This window comes from Carcharodon carcharias, chromosome 26 (genome assembly GCF_017639515.1).
Source record: "Carcharodon carcharias isolate sCarCar2 chromosome 26, sCarCar2.pri, whole genome shotgun sequence".
Classification (NCBI taxonomy): domain Eukaryota; kingdom Metazoa; phylum Chordata; class Chondrichthyes; order Lamniformes; family Lamnidae; genus Carcharodon; species Carcharodon carcharias.
In genome coordinates, this window is record NC_054492.1 from 18979808 (window position 1) to 18994766 (window position 14959).

The 14959-nt window shown below is 39.4% G+C and overlaps 1 protein-coding gene across 17 annotated transcripts in view; it reads right to left on the reverse strand.

The window, feature by feature from the left end:
• The window catches only part of mef2aa (myocyte enhancer factor 2aa), a 214447-nt gene that overhangs the window by 115745 nt on the left and 83743 nt on the right, over positions 1–14959 (reverse strand). For all 17 annotated transcript variants that reach the window (XM_041174759.1, XM_041174770.1, XM_041174762.1 and 14 more), the window contains one exon: positions 6416–6619. In XM_041174759.1, coding sequence (XP_041030693.1) covers positions 6416–6619 — 204 coding nt within the window. The remainder of the gene's footprint in view (positions 1–6415; positions 6620–14959) is intronic.

A 14959-nucleotide genomic window follows, 5' to 3' on the forward strand; every position in this document is an offset into this window, starting at 1 on the left:
GAATAAGCATCTTTGAGATCTATGTTAACAAGCCACTCCCTGTAATGTTGAGTCTTGAACTTTTATCTTAAGATAAAAGAGTACAGAGTCCTAAAGACAGCAATGAGCTGAATTCTCCAACACTTGCAAATAAGTACAAACCAGTAAAAGTCAAACTCTGGGTTTTCCAAGTGTAACTTTTGATCTAATCTCCAAGGAGCAATAATCTCTGCACCTCATGGGATTAGCTTTCCCTTGTCCACAAACTGGCATGGAATGTTCCAAACATACAGGCAAGTCATGAGCTAGAAGTGCCTCCCCTTCACCACTATGTGATACACAAGGAGAGCTGCCTTTTCCCACTTATCTGCCCACTGCAATTCCTATTTGTAAATGGATGTTGGACGCATGAGAAAGAATTACATTGTTGGCTCTGTTGGGAAAACTTTGTGGCTTGGCCATGCAAGGTAGACTGGCAATTTAGTGTTGTACTGAACAAAGTCCTGAATTTTTGGGGTTGCTACACTTTGGATGAGAAGTTTAATTAACGTTTTGCTTCTTGGTTAGATGGACCTAACAAATTTCCTTAGCAAGAGTGTGGAATTCTCTAGTTTCTTGAACACCATCCCTCCCTCAAATCAAAAAAAGAGTAATTGGTCAATCATCTCACTGCTATTTTGGTGCTTTGAGTGAGTGTGAAATGGCTGTTGTATGTATCTACATTGTTTTGGCAGGGATCATTTTTAGGAATGTTTTGTTTGTGGATGCATAGCATAGGCTCCTCTTCTTCTGGTCCTCAAGGAGGTCAGTAAATACACAAATCATACGTTCCAAAAACTACTTTTGACGAAAAAAATGTAAACAACTTTATTATAGATAATGCTCCAATCCCCATTGTCCCACCCCCTTCAGCCCAAAGGTCGAGGTTGGTGTTGGTCTTATCAGGTGCCAACAATGTAGCTTTAAACATAAACATAATACTTTCATACTTTCTCCACGTGGATCTTAATTGTTTGTGGTTAGAGATAAAACCAATAAAAAGCAAGTTAAAAAAATTAGGAAATAATCAATATACCAAAACTAAATATAAATAAGTGGCTTATGCTTGGTGAGATATTCTGACAAGTGCAAGAAAAATCAGGGTTTTTATCTCAAAAATTCAGAAGTATTTTGTCTTTTAAGGAAACACCCAATTGTGTTACCTTTGAGTAATCATCCCAAACTGTGCTCATGTGCGCAATTTAAATTATGGAAATTTTAAATGGTACTGGATCGGTCAATCAGATATGTCAGTTTACTTGGCTGAAATGATGGAGACACGACAACTTCTTGAGCTTTTTTTTGCTCAAAATGTTTTTGTTTTATAAATTATGTTTAGTTTTCTCATCGGTGTACTAGATTAAACTATTCTAGGGCCTTTACCATTCATCTTCCTTGTCCTTTAATCTGGCACCTGGCAGCAGAATTGTAATTATACTGTATCTGGATCGGTAAAAGTAACAAATAAAGGGTAGAGAGGATGGTTGGGGGGGACAAAGAGGTGGAGCTTGTTAAACTAAGGGTTCGCTTGCAAATCTTTTTTAAAGATGTAAAAAAGTGGGGCTCAAAAGTTTATTCAGATGCATGACAGGACATAGGACTGCACCAAACATACGTCATAACAAGTTTCCATTCTCAGCCTAACCCTGTTAGGAGACAGGGCAGTGAGGAAGAAGGATTTCATAAATAAACAGAAAGAGGAAATCACCACAAGCTACTGTTATTCACTTCTACTATTCCCAAACTAACATAGTCAGAGGCTAGAAGTGTGCCAGCTGGTCATCCTTTCAGCAGAGCAAAGGTCAAAGTACAAAAGGATTTAGATAAAGGACAAAAATAAACAAACTTAAAAAATTGAGACAAAAACAATTTTTTAAATTAAAAACCAATACCCTCAGGAAGGAAGAGGATACAGTAGAATTACAGTGCAGATAGTTTAAAAATAAGATGCATCACTCTTTTAATTGGAATGTACTACACCAAATGCTTATTTTCATTCATCTAAATGACAGGGAGAACACTAGAATAATAACTACTGAGGAATAAACCTTCTATGCATAATTTCCATTAATTTTAGAGGAGTCTTACTATTGAACTGGCGTGGCCAGCATGTTTATCTTTCATGTATTTTTAGAAACTAGTAGCAGTAGATTGCACTGACACAGGCAAATATGGTTTATTGGCCAGATTTTAAAGGAGTAGCTTTGTGAAGCATTGTGTTGTTCTTTGCATGCGATACATAATGAAGTAGAAAACAAAAGTAGAAGGCAGAGGAAACATGGGCTAGCAACAAATAGGGCCATAGTACAAAAAAGTGTAAAAATGTTAAAAAGATAAGTCTAAAGGCACTGTATCTGAATGCATGGATCATTCGCAATAAGGTGGACGAATTAACATCACAAATAGATGTAAATAGGTATGATATGATTGCGATTATGGGGACATGGCTGAAGACAACCAGGGCTGGGAACTGGATATCCAAGGGTATTTGATATTTAGGAAGGACAGGAAAAAAGGAAAAGGAGGTGGGGTGGCATTGTTAGCTAAGGATGAAATCAGTGTAAAAGTGAGAAAGGATATTGACTCAGAAGATCTAGATGTAAAATTAGTCTGGGTGGAGCTAAGAAACAACAAGGGGCGGAAAACATAAGTAGGAGTTGTCTCCAGTAGTGGTAAGGTAGGGGATGGCATTAAACAGGAAATTAAAGATGCATGAAACAAGGATGCTACAGTAATCATGGATGACTTTAATGTACATATAGACTGGGAAAACCAAATTAGCAATAATATCATGGCAGATTAATTCCTAGAATGTGTATGGGACAGTTTTTAGACCACTACATTGAGGAACCAACTAGGAAACAGGCTATGCTAGATTTGGTATTGTGCAATGAGAAGGCATTAATTAATAATCTTGTTGTGCAGATCCTTTAGGGAAAAATGACCATAACATGATCGAATTCTTCATTAGGATGGAGAAGTGAAGTAGTCCAATCTGAAACTAGGGTCCTAAATCTAAACAAAGGAAACTATGAAGGTATGAGGGGTGAGTTGGCTACGATAGATTGGGGAACTTCATTGAAAGGCATGACAGTGAATAGGCAATGGCGAATATTTAATGAACAAAGGCATGCATTGCAACAGTTATACATTCCCTTCTGGCTCAAAAACAATGGGAAAAGCAGCTCAACCAAAGCTAACAAAACAAATTAAGGATAGCATTAAATCCAAAGAGGAGTCACATAAAGTTGCTAGAAAAAATAGCAAGCTCAAGGATTGGGAGCAGTTTAGAATTTAGCAAAGGAGGACCAAGGGATTGATTAAGAGGAGAAAAATAGAGTGTGCGAGTAAACTTGCAAGGAACATAAAAGCAGACTATAAAAGCTTCCATAAGTATGTAAAAAGAGAAAGATTAGTGAAGACAAATGTAGGTCCCTTACAGCCCAAAACAGGAGAATTTATAATAGAGAACAAAGAAATGGCAGAGAAATTAAACAACTACTTTAGTTCTGTCTTCATGGAAGAAGACACAAATAACTTCCCAGAAATGCCAGGGAACCAAGGGTCTAGGAAGCATCAGGAATTGAAGGAAATTAATATTAGTAAAAAAGAAAATAGTGCTGGAGAAATTAAATGGGACTGAAAGCCGATAAATCCCCAGGGCCTGATTATCTACGTCCCAGGGTCCTAAAGGAAGTGGCCATGGAAATAGTGAATGTGTTGGTTGTCATCTTCCAAAATTCTATAGATGCTGAAACAGTCTCAGTCGATTGGAGGGTGGAAAATGTAACCCCACTATTTAAAAAAAAAGAGGGAGGGAGAAAACAAGGAATTACAGACTGGTTAGCCTAACATTAGTAGGGAAAATGCTACAGTCTATTATAAAGGATGTGATAACAGGTAACTTAGAAAATATCAATGGGATTAGATAAAGTCAACATGGATTTATGAAAGCGAAATAATGTTTGACAAATCTACTGGAGTTTTTTTTTGAGGACACAACTAGTAGAATAGATAAGGCAGAACTAGTGGATGTGGTATATTTGGATTTTCAGAAAGCAAAAGTCCTACATAAGAGGTTGATCTGCAAAATTAAAGCATATGGGATTGGGGTAATATATTGGCATGGATTGAGAACTGGTTAGCAGACAGGAAACAGAGAGTAGGAATAAATGGGTATTTTTCAGAGTGGCAGGTGGATCAGTGCTTGGGCCCCAGCTATTCACAATATATTTGGATGAGGGATTCAAATGTAATATTTCCAGGATTACTGATGACACAAAACTATGTGGGAGTGTAAGAGGCAAGGAGGATGTAAAGAGGCTTCAAAAGGCGATTTAGACAAGTTCTGTGAGTGAGCAAATACATTGCAGATGTAGTATAACATGGATAAGTGTGAAGTTATCCATTTCGGTAGGAAAACAGAATGGCAGAGTATTATTTAAATAATTATAGATTGGGAAATGTTGATGTAGAAAGGAACCTTTGTACACCAGGTGCAGCAAGCAGTTAGGAAGGCAAATGGTAAGTTGGCCTTCATTGTAAGAGGATTTGAGTACAGGAGCAAGGATGTCTTACTGCAGCTGTGCAGAGCCCTGGTGAGACTACATCAGGAGTATTGTGTGCAGTTTGGTCTCCTTACCCAAGAAAGGATACACTTGCCATAGAGAGAGTGCAGTGAAGGTTCACCAGACTGATTCGTCTGGCAGGGTGGGATGGCAGGATTGTCGTATGAGGAGAGATTAGTCCAGTACTCACTGGAGTTTAGAAGAATAAGAGGGGATCTCATTGAAACATAAAATTCTGACAGGGCTGGACAGACAGGATGCAGGGATGATGTTTCCTCTGGCTAGGGGCTCAAGGACAAGGGGTCACAGTCTCAGGTTATGGGGTAAGGCCATTTAGGGTTGAGATGGGGAGAAATTTCTTCACTCAGGAGGGTGGTGAACCTGTGGAATTCTCTGCCATAGAAGGCTGTGGAGGCCTAGTCACTGAATATATTTAAGGAGGAAACAGATAGATTTCTAGACAGTAAAGGTGTCAAGGGGTATGAGAGCAGGAGTATGGCACTGAGACAGAGGATCAGCCACAATCATATTAAATAGTGGAGCAGGCTCAAAGGGCCAAATGCCCTACTTCTGCTCCTGCTTTCTATGTTTCTATGATGGATGAAAATGTCATACGTTACATCTAGAATTCCACATAACAGCAACCCTCCTCCTTTGCAAGACCAGTTCGTCAAAAATCAGCCTTACAAAAGAATCTGAACATTAAGTAATTCCTTCAATTTATAACAATGTAATAAAAGTCTATTTGGTGCTTGAGGTTTCTAGTACCAATGGATCTTAATCATTATCAGCTTTGAAAGTATGCCAATTTCTGTTTTTCCTTATGGACCTGCTTACTGATAATCCAGCAACATGGCCTCCTTAGAGAGGGCTCCCATGGAACCCCAGACATAAAGGTAACCCCTTGTATAAGGGAGATCATTTGAAAATAAGTGAAGCGTTGTTCCTCTCCATATTTTCATTTTTTACAACATTCAGTATAATAATATTACTCAAGAGTAGGACTATATCCTCTCACCAATACTCAAGTAGCCATGCAAGAACGTCTAGTCATTCCGGCCAGGTTCCCAATCCATGAGCGCATATTTAATCTGGAATCCTTCCTTTGTGTTGTCTACTTCCTCTCTTTAATCTTGTTTGTCAACTACTGATACTCACAGATTTGTGACATATCAGATATACATCAACCTATTTGATTGCACAATACATCGTCCACATCTCTATAAGGCATTTCCTTATCATTTACATTAATTGAAGAAAAGATTCTGTAACCTAGGCTGACGGTCCCAGCGCTCTGGAATTCAAACATATTTGTATTCCAAACAGTGCTGGAGTGTTAAAATAACTGTACATGCAACTTAAAAAAAAAAAATACATGTATATATATATAAAATCAGGAATCATGATTTCGTTCAGTGTTTGCCTAACTTCCCTTATGTTCGGGGAAGGTGAGTGCGGAATGACACTGCAAGCCTGTATGGGCAGATTGAGGCACCTCAGCTTGTGGCAACCAGAATAAAATAGCCTCAAGCTCCAGCAGTAATATTTATATTGGCTCCAGGGACAACTGTGCCATCTTGTTTACCTTGCAGTACTGCTGTTGAAAATCGGGCTGCTATCAGGGGTAGCACTATAAAATAAAAAACCTTTAAAAAAAAAGACCTCAGCTCTCATTCAAGAACACTAAACAAAAATGAATGGTTTATTGGTATGTTAACCCACTGGTAGCTAATAAAACCATTTCAAAAAGCAAAATTTAAACAAATTACAAAAGAATTATCGGGAGCTCGCATATAAAATGGATTAAATTAAAACAGGGTGGCACCTACCTCAACAATATCCGAGTTGGTTCTGCTTTCGTGGGGTTCATTATACTCTGTGTACTTGAGCAAAACTTTGTCCATGTCAGTACTAGCATACTGAAACAATTTGTTTGAACTGTTGAATATTATCAAAGCAATCTCACAGTCACACAGTACACTCAGTTCATAGGCTTTCTTCATTAATCCAAATTTTCTCTTTGTGAACGTCACCTGCATTAGACAAAACAACAGAATACAGAAAACCATTATGCCTAATCTTGAAATCTGAAGGATTTAAATAGCACAACCTTACAATGGCAGTGTGAATTCCTGGAGATGGTAATAATGATTTTAAAATTGTATTCTATATTGTCAGTTTTGCTAAAAGAGAAAGAAAAACACAATGCAAAAACGTAAGAAATTTAATTATAAATAATTATTCATCCCAAAACCTCTTCCCTAGTTGATGAGATCTCAACTTGCACTTCTTACCATATCTACTTATTGTGTCTTTCTCCAAAATGGTCATCATTTAAATCCATCTATAGTATTTGAATATTTGATATCTCCATTAAATTAAGAGAGAAAGGTTTTACCTAGATTAACCTATTTACCCCCACTACCTAATATCCACTATCTAATTTCTATTATCACTAGATCAAATTTATCAATTTCCATAATAATTTTAAAAACTTCCTGCCACTTGGCCATATTGAAGTATCCCTTTTGAAATGAAAGAAAAGTGATTTTAAAAGAAATGAAGTTGTAAAAATGTTACTTAGGATAGTCATTTCATCCCATTCACATAGATCAAAAATAGAAATTTAGTAACAATGCTCTGTGACATTCGACTGATTGATATAGCGGGAGCTGACTTAAAAAGAAAGGTCCAAGGCCTGACTCCTGGTTTGTACTAAGTTTCAGTCAACGCTATGGACAAGAAAAATTAGGAAAATTCCTACTTCTAATTGCTATCCAATGACTGGTCCTGGAAAGGTCTATGTGTTATCATCAGCTGAGGACAGCCTTGGCTTCACACATGGTAACTTCCTAGGTCAAGCGGCTTGACAACATTCACTGAGAGCAGGTCACACAGGATGGCTGGGCAACTTAGTGGAAAGTGACCCCAGCAATGACCAAATAACTTCAGGAAACAAAATTAACAGAAATAAAAAGGGAGAAACAAAAACAGCAACTGGCTTCCATCCCAAAATCTAACACAATCACATTTTATCAAGGTTCCTGGATTGTGGCCAATTTAAATAAAATTTCATTTCTTCATTTTGAAATTTCAGTGACCAAGTCAGATTTAAATTGGGATTTCTGCAGGAGTTTATATACACATCTATTCCACTGCCTTTTGGGGCGCTTATTAGAAGGCAAATTACAATGGACCTCTGAAAATGAATTTTATTATTTAATGAATGATCCAAAAGGTGACAACTCTTCATTTCCAGAAAAGTTAAGAGGGCACAAGACTCCTATTATTCTACCATTACACTCAAGTCATGTGAAACAGAATTAATGTTTTGCTTCCATGCATAAAACATTGAAAATAATGCATAAGGAAATCAAATGAGGAAAAAACCTACAAAAATAAAATCATTTTATGGTGTAAAACATTGTATTAAGTAGCCTTAAAACATCTTAACCATTTTCTTTAATCTCTCTTCCCTACCTTTACCCCCAGTAAGTGCTAAGATTAAGATCATCTCACCTGCCTCTCCTACTTTCCTCCTAACTTGCTGGGCTAAGTTTCCCTCCCTCTCAAGCTCTGAACTGACACATATTTCTAGTTACTCTTGTCTCTCTGCTCATGCTCTCTCCAAGCTCAAGTTGTCCATGAGATCCAAAATGGCTCTTGTCAAAGTCATAGATTACATCCTATGTGACAGTAACCAAGGTAAACTATCCCTTCTCTTCCTAAGAAGGACAAAACCACAGGGACCACCTAGCATCAACCTAGGCACCGGAAACGACAACTGCACACCCAGCCCTATCGGCCTTGCAAAGTCCTCCTTAGGAACATCTGGGGGCTTGTGCCAAAATTGGGAGAGCTGTCCCACAGACTAATCAAGCAACAGCCTGACATAGTCATACTCACGGAATTATTCCTTACAGACAATGTTCCAGACACCATCATCACCACCCCTGGGTATGGCCTGACCCACCAACCAGACAGAGCCACCACATGTGGTACACAGTACAGGAGGGAGTTGCCCTGGGAGTCTGCTGGACCCCATGAAGTCTCATGGCATCAGGTCAAACATGTACATGGCAACCATGGGCAAGGAAGCCTCCTGCTGATTACCACCTACCGTTCCCCCCTCAGCTGATGAATTAGTACTCCTCCATGTTGAACACCACTTGCAGGAAGCACTAAGGGGGGCAAGGGTGCAGAATGTACTCTGAGTGGGGGACTTTAATGTCCATCATCAAGAATGCCTCAGGAGCACCATTACTGACAGAGCTGGCTAAGTCATAAAGGACATAGCTGCTAAACTGGGTCTTCAGCTGGTGGTGAGGGAACCAACAAGAGGGAAAACCCTACTTCATCCTCACCAATTTACCTGTCGCAGATGCATCTGGCCATGACAGTATTGGTAGGAGTGATCACCACAGTCCTTGTGGAGCGAAATCTCGTTTTCACGTTGAGGATACTCTCCATCGTGTTGCGTGGCACTACTAACGTGCTAAATGGGACAGATTTCAAACAGATCTAGCAACTCAAAATTGGGCATCAGTGAGGCATGGTGGGCCATCAGCAGCAGTAGTGTTGTACTCAACCACAGTCTGTAACTTCATGGCCCGGCATATCCCCCAATCTGCCATTACCATCAAGTTGGGAGATCAACACAAAACAGAACTACTTGCATTCCAAACAACAGAAGTAGCATGTGATAAATAGAGCTAAGCTCTACATCCACTTCCAGTTGTGAATGGTGCTGGACAACTAAACTAATTGGAGGAGGAGGCTCCACAAACATCCCCATCCTCAATGAGGGGGAGCCCAGAACGGCAGTGCAAAAGACAAGACTGAAGCATTTGCAGTTTTCTTCAGTCAGAAGTGCCAAGTGGATGATCCATCTCGACCTCCTCCTGAGCTCCTCAGCATCAAAGATGCTGGTCTTTAGCCAATTCAATTCACTCCACATGATATCAAGAAAGGGCTGAAGGCACTGGATACAGCAAAGTCAATGGATCCTGACAACATTGCGGCAACAGTGCTGAAAACCTGTGCTCCAGAGCTAGCCGTGTCCCTAGCCAAGTTATTCCAGTACAGTTACAACACTGGCATCTACCCGGCAATGTGAAAAATTGCCCAGGTATGTCCTGTCCATTAAAAGCAGGGCAAATCCAACCTAGCCAATTACCGCCCCATCAATCTACTCTCAATCATCAGCAGAGTGATGGACAGTGGTGTTGTTGACAGTGCTATCAAGTGGCACTTAATCAGCAACAGCCTGCTCACTGATGTTCAGTTTGGGTTCAGCCAGGGCCACTCAGCTCCTGATCTCATTACAGCCTCGGGTCCAAACATGGACAAAAGAGCTGAACTCCAGAGGTGAGGTGCAGTGACTGCCCTTGACATCAAGGCAGAAATTGACGAGTATGGTATTAAGGAGCCCCAGCAAAACTAAAGTCAATTGGAATCAGGGGAAAAAACTCTCCACTGGTTGGAGTCAAACCTAGCACAAAGGAAGACCATTAAGGTTGTTGGAGGTCAATCATCTCAGTCCCAGGGCATCGCTGTAGGAGTTCCTCAGGGTAGTACCATAGGCAGAACCATCTTCAGCCATTTCATCAATGACCTTCCCTCCATCGTAAGAACAGAATTGGGGATGTTCACAGGTGATTGCAGCAACATTTGCGACTCCTCAAATACTGAAACAATCTGTGTCCATATGCAGCAAGACCTAACAATATTCAGGCCTGGGCTGATAAGTGGCAAGTACCATTCGTGCTACATAAGTGTTAGGAAATGACTATCTCCAAGAAGAGAGAAACTAACCATCTCTCCATGACATTCAATGGCATTACCATTGCTGAATCCCCCACTATCAACATCCTAGGGGTTATCATTGACCAGAAACTGAACTGGTCCAGCCATATAAATACTGTGCCTCCAAGGGTGGGCCAGACACTGGGAATTCTGTAGGAGTAAATCATCTCCTGACTCCACAAAGCCTGTCCACCATCTACAAGGCACAAGTCAGGCATGTGATGGAATACTCTCTACTTGCCTGGATGAGTGCAGCTCCTATAACACACAAGTTTGACATCATCACGGACAAGGCGGTCTGCTTATTGGCACCCCATCCACCACCTTGAACCTTCATTCCCTCCATCGTGGACAGTGGCAGCAGTGTATACCACCCACAAGATGCACTGCAGGAACTCACCAAGGCTTCAACAGCACCTTCCAAACCCATGACTTCTACCACCTAGGCAGGGCAGCAGCTGCATGGAAACACCACCAACTGCAAGATCCCCCCAAGCCACTCACCATCCTGACTTGGAACTATATCTCCGTTCCTTCACTGTCACCTGGTCAAAGTCCTGGAACTCCCCTCCTAACAGCACTGTGGGTGTTCCAACAAAACATGGATTGCAGGGTTCAAGAGGGCAGCTCACCACCACCTTCTCAAGGGCAGTTAGGGATGGGCAATAAATGTTGGCCTAGCCAGCAACACCCACATCCCATGAACAAATAAAAAATGAGTTTAAGTGGGAGACACATTAAGCAGTAGAAGAGCCATACTAAACCCAGCTTATGGAGTTATAGTTTCAGTATGATCAAGTTCTAGATTCATTCAGTTACAGTACTTTAAAAATAACTGGACACCATTATTATTCTACCCCACCCAAAAAAAAATTCAAAAGGTATCCAAGCTAGTCCTTCAAGTAGTATTTAGTATTTAAATTTAGTATTTATTTTTATTTGCAGTTGAAAATATTAATAAGTCTGAGTAACAATATTCTCAAAACATATAAACCAGAACATAAGGCTCCCACTTGTTTTGTTCAATTACTACTCAATAATCCATTTTCAGAAAAAAAAATTGCATGTTCTGGAAACCAGATAATTTTAATTTGATGTCATTCTACTCCATATATTGCTGATTTTACACATTAGCCAGGCTTCTGCTCGTTAGGCACTTCAGGCAATTCTGAATCCATTTCTTACCATTTTGTTTTTCTTTCCTATTTGTGACAAGGGGTTTGACAGCTTGAATTATTTTGAACTATCCATATTAGGTCAATCGATTTCCCAATGGGAATTTTCCAATGGAAGAGGAGAAAAAAAATTGAGGTATGCCAGGCATGTCAGAGGCAGAATGGCAGAACATTCCAACCCAAATTTACAAGCAGAGGCACAGCTGGCTAGCAGTCAACATCATGAACAGAACACAGGCTCTAGGTCAGCAGATACCCAAATGCAGAGCTGCATCATTTGCTACATGGCCCTAGGGATGGCATTGCTAGAGAACACAAAAGTCGGCGGCACCCCTAAATCCTTTTCCTCTTTCCATCCATGCTGCATGTTCTGTCCTGTAGAGATTGTGTCCTGCAATGAAAAGCAGGGCTACCATCTTTATTACTGTATCATCCTGTGCTACTGCCAATCTGGAGTTGGGAAAGATATTCCACTGCATCACATGGAGGTATACTCAGTTTATTGTCTCCACATTTACTGTGTTTACCATCAGGTCCTGTCAGGCAACTTTTTTTCAAACACAAAGAAATTTTGAAAAGGTTGACATTCATTCAAAATATTAACAACTTTTGCAATTGCTGCCAACATTGTTATCCCCTTACATGACCACTTGTCTTTTAAGAAACTACAATTCTTTAAATGTATTAATAAGCCCTTTAAAACTGCTTACACACAATACTCTGTTGAGGTCACAACATCAGAGCCAATATGAACTCTGAGCTTCCCAATGCTATGTAAAGGGAAGCAAATGTCAGTTATCAGCAGGGTCAGCACACTAATGGTTGGGCGAAGAAAAAGCTGATCAGAAAATCTACCCTTATGTACCTTCTCTGTTTAAAGTAAACAAGGCAGCAAGGGGATGGGGGAGCAATGGGGATGAGAGGCACTTGCTTTATTTACAACTGGTAACCAGGCCAAAACACACAGTTCAACTCAGCTTCCAGCAGCCAGTTCTACAGTGACATCAAGGATATTGACAAAAACGTGCCTGTTCATACACAAGGTGAATACCATGTATGTACAATGAAATCCATTAGTGATAAAACATTTATTACAATCATTTATTTTTGTTTTGCATAGCATGGCAGGGAACTGGATCAGATTATTGAAGATCACAACTGTGTAGAATTAAACCAAAATGAAGGCTTAAAAATGATCTTCAGTGATTAGTTGGTGGAATGTGTTGATATACTGACATTTCACAGCTGGGACATGAGTGGAATCCTTCACAGCAATGATGGATTGCTCTGAGACTCAATCAAAATCACAGTAGCATATTGCTACATATGTTTGTAGGCCAGGTGGCTGCCATTTGGTTTATCTTCTTTGTACTGACACTTTTCAAAAAACAATCTAAAACTAACCACACTGGCCTGCTTTCCCCCTAATATTGCAGGTTTGCCACCTGTTAAAAAATACCCATAACATGGTTAAAAAAAATATAGTCTCAGAGGTTGTAAAAATGATTGTTCCTAGAGGGACAAATCCACTGCCACTGTAAAGTTTGTGCTGTTCTATTGGTCCAGAAAAATCACTGGTTGCTCAAAATAGAAACATTTTTCTACAGTTTTGAAATATCACAAAATATTCAACTATTAAAACTTGATCACATTACAACTAAATGTCTAAATTAGTCAGTTGGCATTCATTCTTGATTAACAGTACTTGAAATCCTGCTGAAGGCCAAAGTTTTTGTGACCATTATCCTGGATTGATCTATAAACAGAAGATTGTAGGTATTTCAGTATAATCTTTACAAATGGCCTCAAAGGCCACCTCAGTGACTTCAGAATCCAGAACCCCTAAACAGAATCCCAGTGACAACAATCAAATTTAATTCCTCATAATAGACAAGTTTCATTATACGCAACATTAGCATCTCTGTGAGGCAGTTATCATTTGGTTTTGATACCACATGAAGTATAACTGCCAAGTTAATTTAAAGGGTGCTTCATCCAAATAGAGGCACCTCAGATACTACAGTATACCACCAGTAATGTAACAAAGTGTCAGGGTGAAAATGGGCTTGAACACAAGACATTTGGATTCAGAGGCAATAGAGAGCCATTTCCAACTGAAGCAGATATCTACAAGAAAATAAATTAAATAAATAACTTAGCCCATTGAGCAAGAAGCAGGCATGTTGGAGTAGCTGCCATCTGAATGTTGTCTCCATTGATTTCAACTGAGGGTAAAATTGGGCAGAGTGTAAAGTGGGCGACTGACTTGAAGCCGTTCATTTCCCACCTGCTAGGTTAGGTTAAAATTATATACAGAATGTATCAAGAAGCTACTCCTTATTTTAACTAGGAAATAGAAATCTACTTTAGCAAGTATATGCTTGCAATAAATTTTAATTTCTAAATTTTAAAACGTCCATCACACTGGCACCTTGTAATAGATTGCAGGCACAGGAAAATAAGAAAAATGTGGTGAAAGAATTCTAATTTATTCCAACCTTGTTGCAGTAAAAGAATAAAAAATAATGACATATTGTTTTACACCATTTTTATGCTGTGTTCCATTCCTTAGTATGCAAATCTATGTTGGCACAGAGTGGAGTAACCTTATAGGCTAGCTCTTGATGTTCAGCTCCCAAGGGCACCTTTCTGTTACCACACGCACAGCCTTACACTCACGTGTGTGTATCAGTTGCAAACAATTTCAAAAAATATTTCATATTTCTATATACACACACACACACACACACACACACATATATATACAGTGAAAGGAAGGGATGCTAGAAAGAACTGGCTGTATGCAGAGGGAAATGAATATCTGAATAGCTCATTTGAAATTGGGGCCAACTCAGGATCCAGAATTGAACACATCGACATAAATAATTAGACAGCATAATTTAGCAATCCTGATCCTAACTCCAGGTGGTAATATTAATGGGCTGATGACAATTTCACCCAGTCACACATCAATAGTACAAATCATATTTAATTTCAAGCATTAAAATATCAGTAGGAAAGATCTCCTGTGGTTGCAATGTGTAGTGACTTCATAGGCATGAACCCTCGAATGATTTAAAAGCCAGATATGCCTGCATATAGTGATCTAGCCCCATTTGCAAATTTTCTCTTTTCCATTATTAAAAAAGCAGCTATGACGACTACTCAATATGATGTTCTGAAGCATCCTGGAGCTTAATCTCAATAGTCATTATTTCATGAGTAATGGATAACCTATACACCCAACCAAATAGAGCAAATGGCATAAAATTTCTCCACAGATGCTACTTGACCTGTAGAGTATTTCCAGCATTTTATGTTTATACTATAGCAAAATAGTAGTTGAGTCAAAGTAAGTCTCAGAAGTTATGAGCTTGAAAGTGCAACAAAACT